Here is a 15,000-nt window from a genome sequence, read left to right on the forward strand (position 1 = left end):
CAATTCAATTTAACAACAAAAAAAATATAATAATAGTATTGCAACTTATGACGTAAAAGATAAAACTTTAACTCTCTCCTTACCACCTATTTTCAGGATTCTCTCCAAAACTTCACACCCAACTAACTTTAAAATAGATTTTTATCACAATAGCAATATGTTCTTGCAATGAATAATTTCTTTAGCAAAACATACTCTACAACACACTGTTCATTATCTTTAAATTTTATGATGTACAAGAGAAATTTGAATAAGAAACATGTTGGTTGTATGGTAACGAATGATGTGACGATTTTCCTATAGTTGGTGAGGAGAGGGTTAAGCGAGATTTAAACGTTTTCAAATCTCAATACTATTAAATTTACCACAATGTTTCTCGTCAGTGTTATTTGGGCAATCCTGCTCCCCGTCACAGAACCAGTCTTTGTTGATACACGTATCACTGGCATCAGCACACTCAACTTGGTCTTTGAAGCATACTGAAAAGGCATTACATTCAATGCATTCAAATTTTATTATATCTATCTACTGTCTTACAACACATTTAAAATTCTGTTATTTTACCTGGCATGGCCGCATGATAGAACAAGGACACATAGATAATCCTTCGAGGAATCGTGCGACTCCAACTCCAATCGCCCATGATATCCGACTAAACGAGCAGAGGTTAATTAATAATCCTGGGAGATAAAAATAGCTTCACCCCCCTCCTTCAAAATAAAAAAAACCAAACAAGCAAAACAAACAACCCCCCCCCTTCCTCCATCGAAAAAAATCGAAGATAAATATAGGTGATTATTAGTTCTAAGATATTAAACATTGAAAGATGATGTAGGGTATTTTGTTCCAGTCTCATAACATCTATTTTCATCTTTCGACAGTCATCAAATTATGTTTTCAGGAGGGTCTATGGATGAATCGGTCACCCGTATATAAAAAAAGGCAGGAAATTGGGCATACATGCTAAACAGTCTCTACTGTTGAATTTTACCATTATTGAGGAAGGTGGGCTGGATTGGGCACACCCAGTGCTATCTATCTATCTCTAGATTGCTATGGGCACACCCTATGGAAGCCAGCATCAAGCACAATACGCCAGGCTCTCCCGTGGAATCCTCATGGGAAACAAAAGAGGGGAAGATCAAGTAGAAGCTGTAGGCGGAGCACAGAGGCTGGATTATTATTATTATTATTATTATTATTATTATTATTATTATTATTATTATTATTATTATTATTATTATTATTATTATTATTATTATAATCATCATCATAATCATCATAATCGGTATCTGATTGCGTCGATTGTATGTCCCTCTCGCAGCCAGACAAAGGATCAGGTCTCGGGTTTAGAGAGTTTTTGTTCTGATGTCTTTTATAGTCTTCTGTGACATCTCTACTCATTTCATGATTTGTGAATTAATATCTTAATGATTATGGTTTAGAAATGTGGCCTAGTGGTATGACATTCGCCTTCGGACTGAATGATTCACGGTTCGAGCCCTGCTTTGAGCGGCATATAGTTGAATCCTCTTTACTCACATTCTCAACGTACCCAGTGGTAAAATGAGTACTTGGCCATTAACAGCATTGTCTCTGCCCGGAAAAAATGTAATATTATATAGCCTAATAGGCGTCATGTTTTTTGTCCTATATGTTACGTGTTGCAGTTGGCGATCGGCCCCTTTTAAAGCGCTTTGAGCACGTTTAGTTGATATTGCTCTATACAAATGCTCAAAATTAAAAAAAAAAAGTTTTACTACCTTTATCATCAGGTTCCCTTGATTCATGGTATCCAGTGCACACGTTTGGATCAGGCGAGTCGGGGAAAGCGGAACAATTGGCAACTGATGTGGGCCACGTCATTTCGAACATGTCCAGGAAGATCTCGCATCGGTCTTTGAAGTCTTGGGGGGGGGGGGGGGGGTAGAAATATATCATGAATACACGACGATTTATTGCGATGCTTCAGATTGGTTCTGTAAGGTCTGTACAATAGTTTAACAGGGATCATTATGATAATACGGCTTGTTTCTGGAAATTACTGCACCACTAGGGTGCCAGCTTCATTAGTCCTTGGAAAAGAATCTTTACTCGCATTCTCTCACCGTACTTGAGTTAAAATGAGTAACTGGCCGTTACCAGCGTTGTATCTGTTAGGAATAAATTGTAATGTCGCTGTATAACTCGTCCTATATGTTCAGCGTTGGTTTTGGCAAGGAATCTCTTGTAAAGCGGTTTGAGCACTTTTAGTGGATATCGCGCTATGTGAAAGATCAATTTTTTTAGAAGACATAATGGCGAAATCTCATCATGTTAAAGATAAAGCATCGTTGGAGGTAAGCAATAACTGGATGGGAGACAATGTTAATAGTCTCTAGCCAAGCATTATAATCTTGATAGAACACTTTATTCATTCGGCCCCACTGGACTCAGGTGTGAATGAACAAATTGCTTTTGGCGGTTAGATATGTTGTAAGACTCCTTTTTAAAAACACACAACAGTCAACTGGGACTGCATGAAATTAAAACTTGATTCCATAAGGCTCTCTGAGGAAATAAATCGAGACCTTGAAAAGGATAGGGCAAGGTGGAATTATAGACATATTCAAAATAAGAGAGAATATGCAATTTAAAAGACCTGGTGTTTAATATTTCATAATAATTAAAAAAAAATAAATTAAAAACTTGAAAAATCGAGACAACTCTTTCATTTTCTCATGTGTTATAATGATTAGAATAATCTGATGATATAATGACGATGACGATGACGGTGACGGTGATGAGGATGATGAGGATGATGATGATGACGATGATGGCGATGATACTTACTTTGACAGAGACCTCTACACGGGGGAACATAGTGATTCGGCGGTTCTTTCCCTGAACACGGGGGTGCGAAAACTGCACACGTGAACAGCATGATATGCTTGTAACAATGCGTGGCCTGCTGCATCTCTGAAATGAATGCGTTACATGCTGTTAGTTATGAGAAATGTATGCGTTACAGGCTCTTAGTTATGAGTTAAAGAGATTCTTTGATTTAAGAAAGGAATTAAATATAACAAATAAGAGTGGAAATAAATCTGAAAAAAAATCCCAAAATCCCCAAGACCAAACAAAAAGTATAGAAAACAGAAAAAAACAATCAGAAAAAACAAAAAACAAATATGCAACAAAATTCTTTTTATATTATTATAGATGTGAAACTTGGCATACATTTATATTTTAAAGACAAAAAATAAATAAATAAATACATTCCACTGAGATTGTCTTTGAGGAATTTTTACCATATCGTACTTAGCTAAATCAAAAAACTGTTTTGTTTTTGTTTTTAAGGGTTTTACGGCGCTTGCAACACATTTAGGTTATATCAGCGCCAGTAAAAAGGAAGAAAATGGGATAGTAAAAAGTTATAGAATTACAATAAAAGCACCCAAGAAAAAGTAAGACATAGGGGAACTGGGAACAAATAGGGATCAGATGTAGATTCCAAGAGCAGACCACCAATGCACTTAGTTTGAGATCACCTAAAAGTCTCATCCAGACACAAGCACAGGTCCCATCTAAGAGGAATACACTCAAATGTTTACCAATCATTTAATATAATATGTAAACTCAACATAATACAATGCATAACAGAGAGATGGTTTACAAGGAAAAAAATATCATCTCCCAAAACTATAACTATACATTCGACTGTTTCCCTCCCAGCCAAGGAGCTCCGGCAAGGATCAGGACAAAACTAAGTAATCTCATTCCAAGACAATGACAGGAAACAATTGGGAAACGGGTATGGGGGATAGAAGACACAGCATGTACCTCCCTGCCCACTATGGGAGGTCAGGATCCCCACCCAGAATCCAAAAACTAAGAATTAAAAAAAAAAAAAATAGGTAGAAATCTATGGACTTACTATACATGAATTGAAAATTGTTGGCGGAGATATTCCCCTCGATTCCATTAATTCCAACGACGTTGGGAAAGGCCGTTTTATTGAGGCCGAGGTGGAGGCACTCCTCAAATGGATTCGCTACACATTTACCAGCTGAAAGAGAAGAAAAAGGTAGAAAGTAAGATGTTACGGAAATGATGATGATGACGATGATGATGATGGGCCCATATTGACATTCTCTAAGGATGTGCTCCATCGTCTGCTCTGGGCATCCACATGTACACGAGCTAGTCTCAGCCAGCACCCACTTTTTCATGCTTCCAGCTGGTCTCCCAAATTTTGCCCGTGCTCTCTTCAGTTGTACCCATTATACCTGGGGAGCTCAGTTCCGTAGGGTAGTTCGTCTCTCGGATCTTCAACGGCTTGATGATGATGATGATGATGATGATGATGATGATGATGATGAGGAAGAGGAGGAGGAGGACGAAGATGAGGATCGGTTACTTATACAAGATACTTCATAATCGGAGTTTTCCATAATTCTGGACAAAAGTACATTGAAGACACAATAGCACAGATATTAGATTAATTGCAATGGAATGTAACGAGTTGCACGTTAATTTGAGACATTTAGACAAGATTTTGGCAAGCTGATCCAAGTTTGAAGTGAAAGTTTTCTGGCTAAAATGAATAAAAGACGTAAAATTGCACATCCGAATGTAGAGAGTGAAAAAAATTGTAAGAACGATAAGAGCGCTTAACAGACAACTTATACCGAATTCCTTGGAGGTTCCGTTACATGTTGCGTCTTGAGATAGTAAAAATGTGTCCCAAACGCGTCAATTAGGTATTATGTGGACGTGAAGCGGATTCGAAAAAGTGATTTAAAGTTGGTATGACATCAAATATATGAAATGTTGGGCTAATATGCACTTTATATAATTGCATTTAATTTTCTCAACAAAACACAAAATACATTTGAATTACTATTTTTTGTCTCAAATTCCTATTTTCAGGCGTTCTGATTCCACATTTGGAATGTGAAGGGTTGGCAGCTCTGTATTAATTATCGTTGTAAATTATACAGAAGCTTCCATTATGTCTTGCCATTGGTTTATTTTTCAAATTTATAAAACTTGATCTTGAGCTTTTCTTTATATAGCGCAATATCCACTGAACGTGCTCAAAGCGCTTTACAAGAGGTCCCTGGCCAACAGCAACACTTAACATGTAGGACGTGACATGACGCCCATCAGGCGGTATTACAATTTTTTCGGACACAGACAACGCTGTTAACGGCCAGGTACACATTTTAGAACCGGAGTACGGTGAGAGAATGTGAGTAAAGAGTCTTTTCCAAGGACTCAACTATGCGCCGAGGGAGGGAGGCTCGTACCCAGGACCTTCCGATCCGAAAGCAAGTGTCATACCACAAGACCACATGCCGCACATATATCGTTAAACTCACGTGTAAAGGGGCTCTGTATACACATGTCAGGGTTTTCACTATCTTGAAAGATGTCGCATTGAAATGGCATCGTCAAATTTTGCTCTTCATAGTCCTTTTGGCAGGAAGACTTCACATCTGAAAGGTAAATCGAATAGTACCTAACAATAATAAAATATTATATGGTGGTTAGCGATAGCTCAGTTGGTAGAGCACTCGCTTCACACACACAAATAATAATAATAATAATAATAATAATAATAATAATAATAATAATAATAATAATAATAATAAAATAATAATAGTAATAATAATAATAATAATAATAGTAATAATAATAATAATAATAATAATAATAATAATAGTAATAATAATAATAATAATAATAATAGTAATAATAATAATAATAATAATAATAATAGTAATAATAATAATGATAATAATGATAATAATAATAATAATAATAATAATAATAATAATAATAATAATAATAATAATAATAATAGTAATAATAATAATGATAATATAATAATAATAATAATAATAATAATAATAATAATAATAATAATAAAAATAATAATAATAGTAATAATAATAATAATAATAATAATAATAATAATAATAATGATAATGATAATAATAATAATAATGATAATAATAATAATAATAATAATAATAATAATAATAATAATAATAATAATAATAATAACAATAACAATAATAATAATAATAATAATAATGATGATGATGATGATGATGATGATGATGATGATGATGATGATGATGATGATGATGATGATGATGATGATGATGATGATAATGATAGTAATAAACACATACCTATACAGTATTGCTTGCATGGAAACACGTTAGAACCTCCAGGAGAAGGGCATTTAGGGAAAAACGCAGCACTGTAAAACTGTGTAGTGAAGTAATAGCACCGATCATTCAGTAGCGGGCGGATTTTGCTTAGGTAGGAATTCACTTCTTGATTTGTCCGATGTCCCATAACATTCGGGGGAACCCAGGATGAATACCCAGTCCTGTTGACTAACGCGTTGAAGGTGATGGGTAGGCAGCCGGCTGGAATCATACAGAATATGAGTTATATAAGATTCTTGAATTCCTGCATTACACATTTCGAACATGATCCAAAAGACAAAGATATGAAAAAGTGTGTATGACGGAGATAGACAACGCTGTTAACGGCCAGTTACTCAATTTACACCAGAGTTTTTTCTACGATGAGAAAATGCAAGTTAAATGTCTTTTCCAAAGACTCAACAATACTCCGCTTAGAGCGGGACTCGAATCCAGGACCTTCCAATCCGAAGTCGAATGTCATACCACTAGACAACATAGCATCACAAAGCATAAAGAAAATTACAAGAAAAAATATCTTCCCCCAAAAAACTCTTCCTGCGTCGTCTGGCGTTGAACCTCAAGATTACCTGGCAATATGATTCAATAGTCTGATGTCACGTCGCCCGGCAACGGTGGCCATCATGATTCTAAACAAAGAAAATCGACACTTTTTATTCTTCATGTTGGTTAGAACTTTTCATGTCGTGTGATCAGAATGTGTAAAAGTCAAAACATGATCAGATTTATAATGTTTTTTTTTTCCCTCTGGATACGCTTTTATGCTCGTCGGAGAAATATTTCATAAGGGCGTCTGCCATTGTTCCGATAGTTTAGAGTCAGTTACTAAGTTACGATGCGTCATTACGGGGGAAGTGACGTTACGACTGTTGAAGGGTATTACTATTATTCTATTCTAAGCCTTTAACAAACAAAGATGGTTAACGAGAAAATAGAAATAGTGTAATATTGGCATAGATAATGAAGGACTCTGACCCAAAGAAGGTATACAATGGCGGAAATAATGGTTTAAAGATATTGCATTTATCATTTGTGCACTCAGCGCTGATATCAAATTAAATAGTAGCTTCTCTCATACTTACATGGAATTGTCGGGGGCGGTGGTGTATCTGACAACAACCAGACGGATGGAGTGGGAAGGAATGTGGGACGAGGAGGGATGGGGGTGGGAGCAGGGAAACAAAACAGATACTACTTGTAATAAAAAAACAAGGATGATGACGATGGTTACGATGGTGATGATGATGATGATGATGATGATGATGATGATGATGATGATGATGATGATGATGATGATGATGGTGATGTTGATGATAATGAGAAGGAAAAACATATTTCAATAACTCTAGATGTATTCCATATTCTATTAAGAATCCCACGAATAACTTATGAATGCATGAAAGCATCTATGCTAGGAGAGTAAAAAATGACAGTAGTGCATTAATTCTAGATGTAGATATGCCATATTCTATACGAATCCCATCATTACATCATATGACATGTTTGAGAGCATCAATGATCGCAAGGAAAAAAATATTTCATGGAGTTATGCCATATTCTATATATAGTATGCACTTGGCAAAGAATCTCACAACATTGTCATCCGGAAGTGTAACGGACCAACACACAAAACTCTGTGTAACCATGATCCTTTATAGTCTGGTTAATACAGTTTATTGAGATTTACTGATAAACACGAATGGCAAAAAGCAATAACAAAAACCAGAGTGACGTCAACTTCGTTCTATCTATAGATAGTTCGAAGATGACGTCACTCATGTCTTTGTTAATGTTTTTTGCCATCCGCGTTTTGAGTACTTCTCACTAAACTGTATTATCCAAACTATAAACCTTCAAGGTTACACACAGTTTTGTGTGTTGGCCAGTTTTAATTCTGGATGGCAATGTTGTGCAATTCTTAGCCCAGTGCACACTATCTATAAGAATCCTCCAATTAAACGATTAAGGTATGAAAGCATCTGTAATGGGAAGTAGGAAAAAGAGTATTGGATTATCTCCACCTAGCGGTTTTAGAAATCTTAACAAGAGGGTTCCGGATAGCTCAGTTGATGGAGCACTCGCTTCACTGGTATTGAATGCGGGTGCAGACCAGATTTTTCCGGACCCACCTTCCTATCCATCCACCATGCAGTCATTGCTGAATCTATTAGGTCTGGCGGAAAGTACTTATGGTAACAAGTGCTACTGTCCATACCGTAGAAACAGAGCTGGGATAAAATCCGGCTCTGTGGGCCTTATAGCTGTAAAGGAATATATTTTTAGATAAATCAAAATATAAAGAATAGGATAAATGTAATTTATTTCCTTTAAGCATTTCCTGGAGAAAATTTGTTATTTTAGGGTCTATTCTAAGGGAGGACTGGATAACTCATGCACCAGCCGCAGCGCAGTGCTACAAAGTGAGCTAGGGCGAATTGTCATGCTTGAGATCACACACCTCAGCGGGTAGTGAAACTCGGTATATTTCGTGTACGAAACAAAAACCATACCGATGAGCCACGCTGCCCAAACGGATTTGAAATTTGCAACGAACCACTAAAATATATCTTGGGAAAGTCGACTTCCTTTAACGACAAGAAATAAATAATATTTCATACTTTTTAAAATTGAGCTTTTATATAACGCAATATCCACTAGACGTGCTCAAAGCGCTTTACAAGGGGTCCCTTGTCAACAGCACCATTTAACACGTAGGACGGGACATGGCGCCTATTAGGCGATATTACAATTTTCTTGAACAGAGACAACGCTGTTAGCGGCCAGGAACTCATTTTACACCTTAGTACGTTGAGAGAATGTGAGTAAAGAGCCTTCTCCAAGGGCTCAATTATGCACGAGGAGGCTCGAACCCAGGACCTTCCGATCAGAAAGCGATTGTCATACCACTAGACCACATAGCCGCACAATTATTCATCCGATCATTCTGACTAGGGCTTCATTAGGAGAGTAAGTCTCATCGCTATTTCTGGTATAGAAGGAAAGAACTTGACTCCACTCATCTATTTGCTATTGTTTTTGGACAGCCATTTTTTGAATGATACATTCTCACTAAATTCTATCAATCAACCTGTAAACGTTCAAGGTTATACATAGTTTTGTGTGTGGCTACAATATATCCGACTGTTGGATGTTATGAGCATTTTACCTATATGCATAGCGTCACTACTTTAAATTTGGAGAAATCGGTATGAGTCTTTTCAGGTTAGGCAGCCCGGACAAACCTGGGCCCGGATAAAGAAGACCTCTCTAAAAACAGATGGAAGAGTAATGTTGCGGCCCCTATGCTCCACAAGGAATCAAGAGACTTCATTCAATTCAGGAAGTCAAGTTGTCGGGTTAGAGCAAAATGAAGCTGTGAACGCAAAGGGACAGTATGGATCAGCGGTTCGGTCTTTGGTACGTACCCGAAAGGTACCGAGTTCGATTGCCCGCCGCAAGTCACCTCGCCCTAGCACAATTTGCGGCGCTGCACTGCGGCTGACGCCTGGGTTATTCCAGTCTTCCCTTGGAATAGAACCTTGAGACAAATTTCCCCTATGGGATAATTAAATGGAATTTTATCTTTTAATGGTAAGAAATGATCTGTAAAACAAATCTCAACTCACAATACATCTTAACAGAAACAGAATTCCTATCAACTATGAACAAACTGTCTTCAAGACCCTTCAATAATAAGTTGGTGATACGGGCCTCGCAGTCATGGGAACAGGTCACGTGGGGTGGGGGCTGGATGATGAACGTCAATGATGCACGGCCGTTTGCGTTGCTGAAGAAAATGAAAAAAAAAATGTTGTCATTATCGTTAACATAAAAAAAAAAAAATTCAAACCAAAACAACCCTCTCTCCCCCCCCCCCCCCCAAAAAAAAAAAGAGAGAATTAAAAAAATTGAGCTTGAGCTTTGAGCTTTATATAGCGCAATACCCACTAATTGTGCTCAAAGCGCTTTACAAGGGGTCCCTGGTCAACAGCAACATATAACATGTAGGGCGGGACATGACGCCTGTTAGGCGATATTACAATTTTCCGGACAAAGACAACGCTGTTAACGGTCAGGTGCTCATTTTACACCCGAGTACGGTGAGAGAATGTGAGTAAAGAGCCTTTTCCAAGGACTCAACTATGCGCCGAGCGCGAGGCTCGACCTTCCGATCCGAAAGCGAGTGTCATACCACTAGACCACATAGCCGCAAAAAAACAACAAAAAACATTTAAAATTGAAGATGCCATGAAATGGCTTAATAGCGATGGTGTTCACATTATAATAATGTAAATATCCTCTTGGTTGACTGTCCAAACAGATTAGAAATAGACATTTTGTTGAACCCGTGACCCCAAGAATCAGGAAGAGAAGGCTCTAATAAGACTAGGATTAGATGATGCGATCTTTTTTTGGCGATCGTGGATAGCTCATACGGTAGAGTCACGCTCTGCCCGGCCAGGCGGAGTTATTGTGGTACCAGTAAGGTCGCGGGTTCAAACCCTCCATCGCCACCACGAAATTGTTATTCTCTATTGTCTTATGGCATTTTCTACTCACTTCATTTACTGTTGTTATTAGAAATAGAGCTATACACAAAGACAACACGAGGTTTTAGTTATAAGACAATTTTCTAACTGGAATTTCATAAATGGAAGCGTATGCTAGGTTGAGAATCAATGAAAAATGTGTCAACCTCTTTTTAGGTATCTATCACATATGTTCTTTAAAACTCACCGAAATCATGAGTTTTTATTAGCATAATATCCACAAATAGTGCTCAAAGCGCTTTATAAGCCACCGGAAACAATAAACGTGTTGGGGAATACATTCATGCTGATAAGGCGCCAATATAATAATAATCTTCCTTGAAAATGTGATTAACTCTCTCCTTACCGATCCTTTTCAGTATCTTCCCAAAATGGCAGGCTTACCCAGCAGAAAAATTGATTTTTTGAACTCATACAAGCTCTCTACAAAACAACTTTATGTTCTTATTAATTGAACAAAGATCATTCTTCAAAGTTTGTGATGTACAAAATAAATCTGAGTTTTAAAAAATGATATTGTGTCGTAACAAATGTGACGATTTTGCCGCAGGTGGAAGGAGTGGTTTAAAGAGCCTTTTCCATGGACAACTTGAAAGGGTTAAGATTTTTTATTGTTGGGGAGGTGGGGGGGGGGGTGGGAGTGGGAGGCATCCTATTAATAAAACTACGGAGAAATGTTGACTGACGAAATGGAGGACATAGAAACAATTGTATCGGCAAAAAAAAAAAAAAAATACGTGAGTGACCTTATGTTATATATATATATATATATATATATATATATATATATATATATATATATATATATATATATATATATATATATATATATATATATATATATATAACTTTCAATATAAGTAACAAGCAAAATGTATTTTGGCTAAACTGATTTAAAAATTTGAAACAAGTTTTTAGAGTATACTCACCTTATACGCACAATCTTAGTTTTATTATAAATGGAAGAAAGATCGGAAGATAAGAAAACATCAGATATCTGGAGAAGAAATAAATGAAAATCCTTGCGTTAGAAACTGAGATGCTCCTCGCACCTTAAACAGGGGCATGTGATGACATCCCTTTCTGAAGATAGTATCAAATTATGATAGTTCATGCCATTAGAAAAAAATAAAATCGTTGAAAAATGAGCGTAGAACCGGAAGCAAGGAAGTTGTGACGTCACAGCACTGTTGCCTATTGACAGTATTTGATTGATCCAAATTTTCCCAAAGTCTGACAAAACATTTAACTCTGTCAACACCATAACAAATCTATATGCGAAATGATCACATCTTTGCCTCAAAATGAAATGGACAACCAATAGAAGTATAACAGTTACAGTATTTCTGTTTCAAATGGAGTGAGTTTGACAACCACAATAAAAATAAATAAATAAATAAATAAATTCCCCTTTATTCATCCCCAAGGGAAAATTTGTCTTTAGGGTCTATCCTAAGGGAAAACTGGAATAACCCAGGCGTCAGCCGCAGTGCAGCGCCGCAAAGTGAGCTTGGGCGAGGTGACTTGCTCAAGGCTACACAACGAGGCGGGTAGTCGATAACGGTACATTTAGGGCACGAAGCAAAGACCGCTCAGGTCTATATCGAAACCGACGTTGGGGAATGCAAAGTTAACGGAACAAGGTCCAATGGCATCAATATTCTATTTTAGAGTGACTAATTCCATTTCACGTAACATGTATTTGCCCTGGACGAACCAAAAAAAAAAAAAAGACTCAGCTACTCATACATTTAAGTGCGGATAGACAGGTGGGAAAAGACACGAGTGTGTCAGAAAGAATTTTCTGCCAGATCGAACAGACCCAGCTATCCAGTCACTGCTGGTTAGACAGTGGAGGGGGCGGGGGTCAGAAAAGTTTCGACGTCAACTAAGATCGCAAGTGCTCTTCCGCTGAATTATCGGCAGCCCCTTTAAAGTGAGTAAAGGCCCAAATAGAAATTTGTTTACCTTGAGAAATCAATAGAGATTCATTCATTAGTTGTGGCAAGGAGAGTATTGGATATACAATTAGCGGGAAAGGGGGAAAAGGGACGCCCAAAGACTAGATGGTTGGATAAGGTAAAAGACGATATAATGAAAGAACTGGGCCTGGAGGAAGATGATGCTTTGAACCGAGATGCATGGAGATGTGGCATTCATTATGGCAACCCTGTAAAATGAAAAGGAAGAAAAGAAGAAGAAGAAGGAGAAGAAGAAGAAGAAGAAGAAGAAGAAGAAGAAGAAGAAGAAGAAGAAGAAGAAGAAGAAGAAGAAGAAGAAGAAGAAGAAGAAGAAGAAGATAGAAAGAAATCAATAGAGATTGAAGAGAATGAATCCTTTAAGATATAAGGTAAAAGCCTTCATTGAAACCCACACTCCGCAACACCTGATTAGAAATATTAGTATTAGTATAAGTAGATAAATTAGCAACATTTCCCACCCAATACTTTTCTCATCAGTACGGTTATCTAAGATACTGATCATGGCTTAGAAATAGCATCTTTATCGGATATAAATCGCATGTTATCCCTAGCCAGTACAAGACGTGATTCTCATTCACCTTGTCACAATGAGACCGTAATGCCTTGTTCTTTTCGTGTCAATCTCTGAGTTTGTCACTCACACCGGGAAAAGAAATAGGATTATAAATCTCCTTTCTCATCTCAGCTTGTTCAGACAAACTGGGTAGAAATAACATAGAGATAACTGGAACACCCTGACTAAACGACATTTGCTCCTATTTTGGGCTATAGAAAGATATGGGGGCGAAGTGGCCGAGTGGTTAAGGCATTGCACTGTGATCCGGATGACCGGGTTCGAGCCCCGCTTCAGGCACTTTCGTTTTTTTTCCTTGAGCAAGATTATTAACCCCCAATTTGCTCACTTGGACAACATGGGTTACTCCTGTTGACATCAGACATCTTGTTTGATGAGTTATCTATATTCCTTCGTGGAATGCCTAGGCGACGATGTCTTATGATATCGTGGCGCAAAAGGCATAATTTTTAAAAATAGAAAGATATACATGATACTCAACTTTATTTTTAAAAAGCCTTAACATAGCAGAATACAATATATCATCATAATAAAGTTTGCCTTGGCCAAAAGCCTTTAACTCTCTCCTTAGCGATCATTTTCAGTATTTTCCCAAAAATGACAGGTTTTCCCATGAGAAAAATGATTTTTAAACTCAAACAAAACAAGCTCTCTACAGAACAGCTTTATGTTCTTATTAATTAAACAAAGATCATTCTTCAAAGTTTGTGATGTACAAAATAAATCTGAATCAGAAAAAAATGTATATTGTGTCGTAACAAATGTGACGATTTTGCTGTAGGTGGTAAGGAGAGGGTTAAAAAAGATGAAAGGTTCAGATTACAATTTCCTGATATCATCATTTGCTTGAAGAGCATTCAAAAATATAACAATTAAAAACTTATTTATCAAATACATATCTTACGCCTTGAATCTCCTTGCCAATGGCGTTTTGAGGTGATTTATACTTTTGGAGTTTTTGGTCATGAACTTTAAACTGTCCGATGTATTAACTGTCCTTACAATTAGGTAAGTACAATTGCCGACTTATTGGAGAAAAAACTTAAAGAAAGTTGTTTTAAATTTAAGACTTGTTGACAAGTTATGGATCATCATAATCTTTCGATAATATTATGGTGAAAATGAGAAATAGTTATTTTGTGGAAATATTGCAGTGTTCATGATCAAGATAGATAGATCTGTCGCAAAATTCTAACTTCAATTGCTCGTACAAAAGTAAAGCTAAAGTAATAATGTCGCTATTCATCAAGTGATGTTTTATCTTGGTTGTAATGAACAACTTAAATAATAACACTCTCTTTATCCCATGTTGGTTCGAGAGAAATTACAGAGTTTATAAATCTCAAAATTTATATAAAGCAGTTCTGCGGTCCAGTGATGCGCTCTATGGGGCAGCGTGGCTCAGGGGTACGTCTTTGCTTCTGAGTTCGATTAACCGCTGCGCTGTGTGGCCTTGAGCAAGTCACGTCGCCCTAGCTCACTTTGCGGCGCTGCACTGCGGCTGACGCCTCGGTTATTCCAGCCTTCCCTTGGACTAGATCCTAGAGACAACTTTCCCCTATGAGATGAATAAAGGGAATTTTATCTATCTTAATTTTATTTTATAAAAGACCAGCATCTAAACCGAACTCATCCACCCCAATCTTTATCCTTGGGCAAGTTATCAATCC

General features: G+C 37.0%; 1 protein-coding gene across 10 annotated transcripts in view; it reads right to left on the minus strand.

The window, feature by feature from the left end:
- The window catches only part of LOC144973674 (atrial natriuretic peptide-converting enzyme-like), a 221,532-nt gene that overhangs the window by 13,620 nt on the left and 192,912 nt on the right, over positions 1–15,000 (minus strand). For all 10 annotated transcript variants that reach the window (XM_078916440.1, XM_078916436.1, XM_078916435.1 and 7 more), the window contains 9 exons: positions 11,704–11,771; positions 9,851–10,011; positions 7,307–7,333; positions 6,183–6,425; positions 5,364–5,480; positions 3,917–4,048; positions 2,833–2,958; positions 1,764–1,907; positions 366–479 (listed from right to left, as the gene is read on the minus strand). In XM_078916440.1, the coding sequence (XP_078772566.1) occupies positions 366–479; positions 1,764–1,907; positions 2,833–2,958; positions 3,917–4,048; positions 5,364–5,480; positions 6,183–6,425; positions 7,307–7,333; positions 9,851–10,011; positions 11,704–11,771 (1,132 nt within the window). The remainder of the gene's footprint in view (positions 1–365; positions 480–1,763; positions 1,908–2,832; positions 2,959–3,916; positions 4,049–5,363; positions 5,481–6,182; positions 6,426–7,306; positions 7,334–9,850; positions 10,012–11,703; positions 11,772–15,000) is intronic.

Source organism: Berghia stephanieae, chromosome 5 (genome assembly GCF_034508935.2).
Source record: "Berghia stephanieae isolate SIO BIC M18660-M18661 chromosome 5, UCSD_Bste_1.3, whole genome shotgun sequence".
NCBI lineage: Eukaryota > Metazoa > Mollusca > Gastropoda > Nudibranchia > Aeolidiidae > Berghia > Berghia stephanieae.